Raw genomic sequence first — 9,810 nt, 5'->3', positions numbered from 1 at the left:
CAGCCGGGCACGACCCTGTAGAGTAGCTCTCATTCAGGTGTTTAAAAAAGTCGGCACATCCAGGCATAGCTGAAAACAGACGTTTTCGTTAAGCCTTTCTGTGGTGGATCTAAAGATTTTAAATCTTTTGTGTAAGCGTCCCTGGTTTAACCGCCCTGGTGTGCGTCTCCCATCACCCCTAGCTTTTCACGCGGCCACCCCCTATTGTTGATTTCAACTATACGCCGTGGTCCATCTGGCACGCTATCCGGTGTGCGAGTGCCGAGGAAGGGAACCGCAATTGCGTGTCCATTATCCGGCCGTAGTCCCATACGAAAATTCAGGTTACACATACTTTCCGGCTGTCTCGATCAACGACGCATATAACTGGGCCTTTGAACAGTGGCTGCATGAGGGCATGCTCCGGGGGAATTTGGCCGATCCACCGTCCTACCCTGCCAGCCACCGACTCGTCTCCACACCGGCGTAGGAACCAGACGCGTCGCCGTTCCACACGTGTTGCCGTCTACATCTTTGTTTTTTCTGTGTAGGGATGCCTCTGTCTTGGCATGTTGCCCTGGTTAGCAATCCTCCACAGCTACTGACTGGGTATTCTTTGTTCATGTGCAGGCGCACGCTACACTATTTGTCGCAGCGGAGACAAAAACCTCTCGCAATTTCCCCGGTTTGTCGATTGTCCGGAAGGTCACGTTTGAAATGGTCTTGATTTTCGAACGGTGAATCAGGAAATCGGAAGAGAAGTTTATTATCCTTCCGGTCGCCTTCTTTCACCCTATGAATACCTCGGGACCATTCTTCTCACCCCCATTTCTTTGCCGTTTGCTCCTCCTGTCTCGTCGCAGAACCGCCCCCCTCCACAAGACAAGAGAGTTGTCGGAAACCGTCTGTGCCACCCTCCCTCTCCTCACACACACCCGGGTGTCTTTTCTTGCCTTTCGAAAGTCCGTCGGGAGTAGCATTGTTCCAAGCAGCGACGCAGGCTTCGGTTGCCATCCCACCAGTAACTCTCCCTCTCTTCCTGGTCGCCCTCCGGCATACTTTTCTGCGACGTTTGATCCTTTCAAGATGTCGCCGGTAAGTCAGAATCCGAGGGCAGCCGCAAGCAGCTACCGTAAACGTGGGTCAGGACGCTTAGTGGACACTGGGATCGCGAGGCCCCGCCCGCTGTACATTCGAGTCTCATGGCCGCACAAGACTTGCTTTTGGGGACACAGCAACTCGACCATTGGCGGGGCCACAGTGGGGACTGTTACCCTTGTGCAGCGTTCGTGGAAACCGTTGTTGACCCAGGATGCCGTAGGCTTTCCGCATCCGGATGTTCACAGCTGTTGTGGCACGTAGGTTTTCTGGTGCCTACTAACACACGCACCCAGTGCTAAGTCGTCTCTGACCCTTAACAGCCAATGTGTTGCCGTCATTGCCCCGTAGTGACGCGCGCGGACGGAGGACAGCTCTATATCATTGATGAGCCGTCGGCGTATGATGGATTCTGCAGCAACCCGTGCCCCCAGTGAATAGGGATTTGTCGGGCTTCACTGCCGCCGTGGGGGGCGAGCAGGACGAGGCAGACGTCACGATGCTTCAGTCTGCGACTCCCCGTGGTGATCCAAAGCACGGGGAAGTAGGTTCCCGAACGACGGACATGAAGCCTCGAGCACTCGCTACGCAGGACCCCGAACTCTATGAGCTTCTTCAACAGGAAAAGGAACGACAGGTCTCAGGTCTCGAACTCATCGCATCTGAAGTGAGAGGACATCTGATGGTGAAGCTGAAAAGATGGGTAGACGTATCTGGTTAGCAGTTCTGCGTAGGGGCACATTTTCAGCGATTCCAGTGGCCCGTGTGGTAGCTGACTGGCGACTGCGGGTGCCTGGGAAAGAACGCGTCGCTGTTTCCTCCCACCACCCCGGTGAGCCCGGAGACGGGTGCTGACTGCTGCAGCAATAGTTCAGGTAGTGCCCACATCACTTTGCGAGGTTGTATTAGCGGCCAATGACATAGTTTTAGAAGTTGTGTATTTTCTCCGATTTGGTGTGCTCTGCAGAATTTTACGTCACAGGCTGTGATGGAATGCCTGGGATCCTGCTTGACGAACAAGTATAGCGAGGGGTACCCTGGCGCACGCTACTATGGAGGAAACGAAGTTATAGATCGCATCGAATCTCTATGTCAGCGTCGTGCGTTGGCTGCCTTCGGCCTGGATGCGGAGGAGTGGGCCGTGAATGTTCAACCGTACAGTGGCAGTCCCGCTAACATGGCCGTCTTCGTTGGGCTGCTTCAGCCGCATGATCGAATCATGGGACTTGATCTGCCGTCGGGTAAGGGACATGTGAAAATGGCGTGACTACCGGTTTCCTCATGGTCGTAGATGAACGATAAAAACGGAAACAGAAAAGGCATGCCAGACAGAATCCTTTGCACGAATTGGACGACGGGCGCTCCATAACACAACGGGAGGATGTATTCTTCTATTTGGAGTGGTCAAGTCGAGGTACTCTTCACAGTTTCAGTCACACAGGTGATTTGTGCATTCTGTGCGAGAGTGTGCTCTGTCCTCGTGACTCAGGAGGGCATCTGACGCATGGTTTCTACACTGCGAAGAAACGCATCAGTGCAACGTCAATTTTTTTCGAATCCCTCCCATATGGAGTGGATGAAACAACCGGTTTGATAGACTACGAAGAGCTGCGGAAGCGAGCCCTAGTGTTCAGACCGAAGCTGATTATCTGCGGCCACTCAGCGTATCCAAGGTACGTGCTGTTTCCAGTTCTAACGAGAGATGCCAGCGAAACGCGAATTGGGGAGTGGGTGTGCGTGATAACATGCCGAGAACCTGGTGCTGTGCCTTATCTGTTTGGTCAGCGGCTGAGTGCTTAGGTCCTCTGGTATGTCCGGGGCTTCCAATTTTCCTCATCGTCGACGATTATATTTGCGACACGAACAGACGCTGTTGCCTTATCGCTTTTCCTCCTGGTTGCAGAGATCTGGACTACGCGAAATTCAGGGAGATCGCGGATGCCGCCGGTGCAATGCTAATGTGTGACATGGCACATACCAGTGGATTGATTGCTGCGAGGCTCCTGACTTCTCCCTTCCAGTATTGCGATATCGTCACAACGACCACGCACAAAACCCTGCGGTAAGGCTGATGGCTTCAAAACGAGAAGCCGTAGCCGTCGAACAGAAGCAGCATCCGCAGTCTGGATACTAGCATCGTAGACGGAGAGTGACAGCGCCAGCCAACGTGTTTGTCAGCGGTGCCTGAGCTGTCTCCACACAGCATCGTGAGGTACTGATATCAACTTTGAAGGCACCAAATGTCGGGCACTTGACATGTTTTGACGCTCCTAAAGAGTTTAATCCGGCTGCGGACGATGGCTGCTGGATGATCCTGAAATATGTTCACAGCGGCCCTCGAAGTGGAATGATTTTCGTGAACAAGAGGAGAGTTCCGGACGGCGAGGGACTCATTAATTCTGGCGTTTTCCCTTCTCTCCAAGGAGGCCCGCACAACCACCAGATCGCAGCTCTCGCGTGCCAGCTGAAGGAGGTGCGTTAGCGTGGACACAAATTTCACGGGTTCCTTTCAGAATGCTGTGGCAAATCTCGACCCATCCCGTAACTAAGTCGGACATCCAATCGAGTACGCGGGCGTGTGAAGCATACATGGCAGGACGCGTCCTACACTGGACAGGTCAACAGCAGTCTACGCGATAAGATCGTTGATTACGGTTACTGTCTCCGCCGTTCTCGTAACATTTCTCTGAACAACGCACATATGCTTTTCAGGGACACCGCACGTGTGTTTCAAGTCAGTTGAAGCTGTGACATTTAGGTAGGACAGTCCGAGTTTCAGGAGGGCAAATGTGTCTAACTCCACGTAAATTTACTTTTGCTGCTGCTCTTTTTGGATCAGTGGTATCGCTGAGGGAACCGAAAAACATACCGTGCTGAGTGCCAAGTTCACCTGCGTGATACAAGGGGTTGCGTATGCGATTGCTGGTGCCTGCTGTCAATCAGGTGATGTCTCCGTCTTGGGCGACATATGCATCTCAAGTTATTCGAAACTCTAGGGCTTTGGCTGCGCGTCTTCAACATCACGGCCACCGATTGACGACAGACGGGACCGACAACCACCTCCTTCTTATGGACCTCCGTCCAGATGGAATCACTGGCACGAAAATGCAACTCTGCTGCGACGAAGCAAGCATTACGCTCAACAAGAACACTGTCCCTGGTGACACGTCAGCGGCGAATCCCTCTGGCGTACGAATTGGATCCCCGGCTCTGACGACTAGAGGATTCAAGGAGAACGACTTCGAACGAATTGCTGACTGGCTTCATGAAATTGTCGTTATTGCCCAGGAGATCCAAAGTGAGGGAACAAGAAAACAGATGAGTGGAAAGCAAAAGGTTGGATTTCAACACCCTGCGACATCAAAGCTATTCCACATTGGCTTTGTTCTAGGCGTAATATATGGATTCACTCTGTGCAGGAGCGAATTTGGGGCCGCTGCAGAGACCAGGCAACGGCTGACGCTGCGTTATCTTTCGTCTGTTTGTATCTTGAAGCTCACAATCGCATTTTGTTTCTCACGCACGGAAGCCCAATATCACCGTCGAACCTGATGTTGTTCTGTGCTGATTGTTTGTTGCTTCCTTTCAGCAAAGTACGGCAAGAAACTTGTGGATTTCAAAAAGGGCGTTCCCGAGCATCCCCATTTACTCGAAATTAAACAAGAAATCGCAAAATGGTCTCGGAGTTTTCCAATGCCAGGCCAAACCGACATCTGAGGTACGTAGATGACAGTGCTCTCAGGGTGCGTTCACAACCGATGGGACGGTACAAGCAGCGAGACCATATGACGCAGTCTGCTTCCAGGGAGAGGGAGGCGGTGTAAGCGGTGACTTCGAGTTGTTGAGGACCCCTGAACTTTTCCGGAGCCGAGGGGAAACTGTGCAGGTCTTACGGGTGTATTTTTATTCCCATTATTCCCCTGTTGGGATGGTGTGGCTAAACAGTCTGCTTCTCTCTCACCGATGTTTGGCTTTGCGATAGTTCCATCTTGTGCCTGGAAGTTCCTGGGATCAGAGGTTAAACTCGTGGTGTTGATAATGGTGGTCGGGTCCCGTCTCAAGCATTTGTTTTTCTTAGGCCTGTACAGTGCAGTGTTGTAAAAAGTACATTACCGGAGGCATCGCTATGTGGCTCAACGAGCACGCTCTTCTAGACAGACTATTCAAATAGAGCGGACCAACTGCATCATCGAAGGCAGCCTGTCAGACTATCAGGCGGCGAAGTCGCCCTTGTTCCCAGCGGCTTCGGCAAGAAGCACGGGCTTGCAATGGCAACGTGCCCACTGCCATCGTCTTCGTCCCCGTTCGCGAGGTCACATGATCCACTGAAGTACAAGTGGTCGAAACTGCTACCAACATAGGAAATTCTGAAATCTCTGGGTGTGGTGCTGTCGCCCTTTACTTTTCTTCTCGGTCAGTGAACGCTATCGGAATGCGCTTCGGCTGCTTCAAAGTAAGCTGTTACACCTGTCATGTTCCATATAGTATCCAGGCATGGGCAGAAGCAGTGTGCAGTCTGCAGCTCGGTTTGCAGGCGGCATGATCCTGACAACGGTGGTCTCTACTACCCCACGTGTGATAGACACTCCACGGTAGGGTTTGCAAATGTTTGTAAAGCTGTCTTGATTCCACACTGAGCCAGTCAAATACCAGTCACACATGCTCCCATCCAAAGAGGAGGGACATGATCTGAATTTAGTTGCTTTGACAATCGCCCACCCCTCACGAGCACAAAGCTGCGCTGTACCGGCTTCCAACGCGCTGGAAGCCACCTCATTGTTGATTATGCTCAATGCCAGACAAAACGTATCTCTGCCCAGGGACAGCACTCAGCTTGAACACGTACAACTATTGAATTTTGCGCCCGACTAGTTTGCGGTCACCACAAACCGGTCGATGGCCACGAATTTTCCGGAAAGCACTGTGGTTGCGGTGTACCTATTGCTTCCTCTTCCAACAAATATTTTCAGCGGTAGTTATGTCTAGTGGCAGATCCTGTTTTCTACCACCTGCTGCCAGAGACACACACAAGTATTTAGTACTTTTCCACGCCATGAACGAAATTTCTCGTCTGCGGTATCCGGCCTTTCTAAAATGAATCTCCCCTGGAACCAAAGAAACCTTTTCCACAGAAGGTGCCTTTCGGTTGACCACGGATTTCCCGCCAGCGGCTTTAACTTCACCACTACATTGTACCCTTCCCGTCTGGCTCGAAACCCACTCTCGTTTCTCTATTCTGCAGGATAGTTTCATTAGCATGTTGAAATCAAACGCAGTTCCTGTCACGCTCCACCCTTAAGTAAGCTACAGAACAAAGGTCCCAAAAAACTTGTGAAAAATAATTCCTCCTCGAGAAATCTTTAATGGATCACCTGCACGATCCTCGCGTCTTTGCAACGTGCTTCTATATCAGTGACTGCTAATAACCCTGTGGGCACCACAAAGATGGTATAACCACTGGAGGCCCAGGCTCCAGCTCACACCGCTGATCAACAATGTAAAGGCACCATAATTGTTTTTGAACACAGCTAACTACAGGTGTTTCCCGTTAAAAAATAAGCTTGCGGTGGCAAGTAAGAAAGCGTGAGAAGCAGTGTATCATCTGTGTCGTGACGTGCAGCTACATCAAGTCAAAGAGGTGTTCTGGCTCACTTCAGGGATTGCGCGGCAACGCCACCCTGCCTGGCAACCTTGAAACTCGTCCCCCTCTCTCAAAGAGTTTCTGCTTCTTCCCTGTGACTCTCGTTGTCGCGTTTGACTCCTAGATATATTGCCAGAAACTCGAGGGAGGTTGATTGACCAAGTGGTAGGACGCCCTTTCCGCACGGAGCGTGCGCACTTCTGCTTTGTGTGCATAATTTGGGAGCATTGCAACATGCTTCATTCCAGGATATACCTCCACGCCTTGAATCGTCTTCCGTCTCCCAGAGACGTCGCTCTGGTGCACCCTCGCTGTCCAGCTGCGTCTCACTCCAAGGGCTGTACCCTGCATGGCGTCAGTATCCTTGGAGTGTGTAGGGGTGCCTTGTAGCATTGCAGTCAGCATGTTGCCTAAGTGGCGACTCTCTGGGGCAACGTAGAACAACTTCAACCGATAGAGCGTCCCTGCGTGCCACAAATGCAGAATGACAATGGCTGCATACCGTAGCGCATGGGACGTCGTCTCAGGGTACGCCAGAGGGAATAAGTATGAACTCTGTGAGAAGCCGTAGAACACGACAGGACTATGCCCGTGAACATGTTCCCACAACAGCCATAATTCATCCAGGGAGATAGAGAGTGGATATTCATAGTTGAGGATTAGTAGGAATACAGTCCTTGTTTCACCGTCACCAATGCTAACTCATGCTGTATTTTAACAGAGAAGTCGGTAACTATCAAGACACAACTACGTCAAAATGCTGAAAAGTTTGTGTATCACGGTCATCCGCCAACTGAAGACGGTGGCGCTGTTGAAGTCACCTAAGACACCCCGGAACCGTGTCAACTCGCACCTAACCCTAGCTGTGAGCTACCACTGAAAACGAGGGAGATGTTCAGCCAGAGCTGACTGTTAGCCAGGAACTGGGGGAAAAGACAGCGACTTCATACACCAAAAACAACTGATGACAAACCTGGTTCCAGATTGTCGTACAACACATAATGATCAACGTCAGCTTCGCACTCTACTTCAATTCCCTGTGTCGGGGCGTCTCCTCCATCTGGTTCCATGTATGCTCGTATGATGGATTTTCTGTCAACTGCGATGGTTGCCCTGCATGAGGCCATGCAACAGAGTTGTCACAGAAGCAAATTAGGAGCATTTTCTGGCACTGTGCCAGGAAGCTTTCGCCGGAGTAGAAATAACAGGCTCACTTGTGCTTCCTCGAAGAAGGAACAATTTACGGGCAGACGCAGCGTAGCTGGAGGATACCAGGGCACTTCGTGTTCACACTCGTAGAGAGAAGACATCAACTGCGCAGCCGAACGGCTCCGTGCCTTCGTACATTGACACCGTATCGGTTTTGCCGCTGATCACCTCTGGACAACTTTATGACTGGTTCACATCTGAGCTTCTCACAGCGTGAAAGAAAGCCGCACATATGCGTCGCTGCCTCTTCCGTCTGGTTGAATACACTGCGGAGGCCGCATACATATAACCACAAAACAAATGGGTGGAACTGGACAGTTTTCCCTTCACTTACACAACAGAGGTTTGTGTGACATTGAAAAAACGGGTGGGACGCGCTTGCCGGACAGCATCCTTGGCCACCTGCACGCAGATAATGCTATGCACTGCCAAATGTAGCCCCCTCACAACGGCTTGTTTAGATACGACACTAATGCAGTAAATGTGCAAAGCGTAACAATGCATGGGAGCGAGAGATACAGTTTGAAGAAATCTAGTCATTTACCATCCAGCTGTGCCGACAAGACACATCACGATGGGCGAGATCCGATTTCCCAGTACCCTCTCCCATATGCTGCGAAGCAACACGATGACTTCAACGATAATATCAGTGAATGACAGTTGTCTGGCAATATCGCCGGACGTTTCTGCTGACGTGTCCATGTGACACATTCCTACTATAATGGATCATGAGACTCCCTCCGGTTCTCACCCTGGGGTAAGATGGAACACTTTCTTTCATTTTTCTTCGCTTGATTTGGCCTTCGCAGCCTGCAGGTGCTCTGGATGCTTTCTTGCTGCCAGTGCACCCCATGCTCGCGGCCCATTTGACCTTGGGATCTAGCCTCAATCCTCCCTAAACTCCAGTAACGAAAAGTTGTAGGAACGCACAGCCAAGGTCAAACAACTGGGACGTCCCTCTGTTCTTAGGTACACAGCGATGTCACATGCGACCGGAAGCGCGTGCAAACCCTTGGCTTGTATTGTCCGTTATCATCACAACTGGGAGGCAAACTTCCGCGAGACTACCCCTTATTGAGATGCCTTTCGCTGTTGTCTAGCGATAAACAGTCAAAAAAAGGACCACAATCGACGGGTGCAAATTTCTGCTGGTTGGTGACTTTGGAGTGCAGCAGCTTGTCTGACAGATCTCCCGAGACACAGCCGAATTCACTGTCAAAACAACAACCGGTATTGAGCTGGCAGGAAGGCAACTTGTCTGTTCGGAGTTGGATTGTAAAAATTTAATGCTGTCCCTCAAAAGCATTAGAGAACAGTCTATACAACTTGCCGACAAAAAAATTTACGGCTTCCGTTGAGTTGAGCTCGCAGTTTTATGCGTTCTCCATGACTTTGCGGCGCGAAACTTGCGCCGAACTGATCCGTTGCTTCACACTCACCACAGACGTCGGTAATACACGGGTCGCCTGTTCTCTCAAAAAGTGAAGGAATGATTCCGAGAAGAAAGCATAAAAATCAACACGACTTTTCGGGAATATCTGGTCGTCATTGCGAGTCATGAGTTGCCCCGTCTCTGTACTCGACTCACCATCGCTACAGTGGGTCGTGCTGACTGACACCTGATGTTGTAGCTGATTGCATACAACTGGTTCGTTCTTGTTACTGGTAGCATTTATCGCTGTCTACTATCGACAGATTGAACACTAGAAACAGGAGTTCGAAAGCCACCCACTTCACCGAAATCAAGATGACACCGGACAGAACCCGCGCTCTCAGTGGCCTCCTCCTTCTGGCACCGCCCGATACACTATCACTGCTGGCGCGACACAAGGCCATGAAAGAATTCTTCTCGATGACAGAAATCAATTCGTCCAGGCGACAGA

At 51.0% G+C, this 9,810-nt stretch overlaps 2 protein-coding genes across 2 annotated transcripts; one reads left to right on the top strand and one right to left on the bottom strand.

Annotated features, from left to right (window-relative positions):
• Nucleotides 1–1,065: 1,065 nt before the first annotated feature.
• NCLIV_049400 (Serine hydroxymethyltransferase,related) lies at nt 1,066–4,794 on the top strand (the record flags this gene model as incomplete). Its single annotated transcript, XM_003884492.1, has 8 exons — nt 1,066–1,074; nt 1,496–1,744; nt 2,045–2,318; nt 2,567–2,750; nt 2,981–3,139; nt 3,409–3,550; nt 4,021–4,375; nt 4,667–4,794. 8 exons carry the CDS (start codon nt 1,066–1,068, stop codon nt 4,792–4,794), a joined length of 1,500 nt encoding a protein of 499 aa, XP_003884541.1.
• Nucleotides 4,795–6,838: 2,044 nt separating this feature from the next.
• NCLIV_049390 (conserved hypothetical protein) lies at nt 6,839–8,780 on the bottom strand (the record flags this gene model as incomplete). Its single annotated transcript, XM_003884491.1, has 4 exons — nt 6,839–7,182; nt 7,692–7,831; nt 8,262–8,329; nt 8,679–8,780. The coding sequence occupies 4 exons, from the start codon at nt 8,778–8,780 to the stop codon at nt 6,839–6,841; spliced, it is 654 nt and encodes a 217-aa protein (XP_003884540.1).
• Between the last annotated feature and the right edge of the window lie 1,030 nt (nt 8,781–9,810).

The sequence above is a fragment of the Neospora caninum genome, chromosome X (genome assembly GCF_000208865.1).
Source record: "Neospora caninum Liverpool complete genome, chromosome X".
Taxonomy (NCBI): domain Eukaryota; phylum Apicomplexa; class Conoidasida; order Eucoccidiorida; family Sarcocystidae; genus Neospora; species Neospora caninum.
The sequence above is the reverse complement of the archived record's forward strand: the minus strand, read 5'-3'. Positions and strand labels throughout refer to the sequence as shown.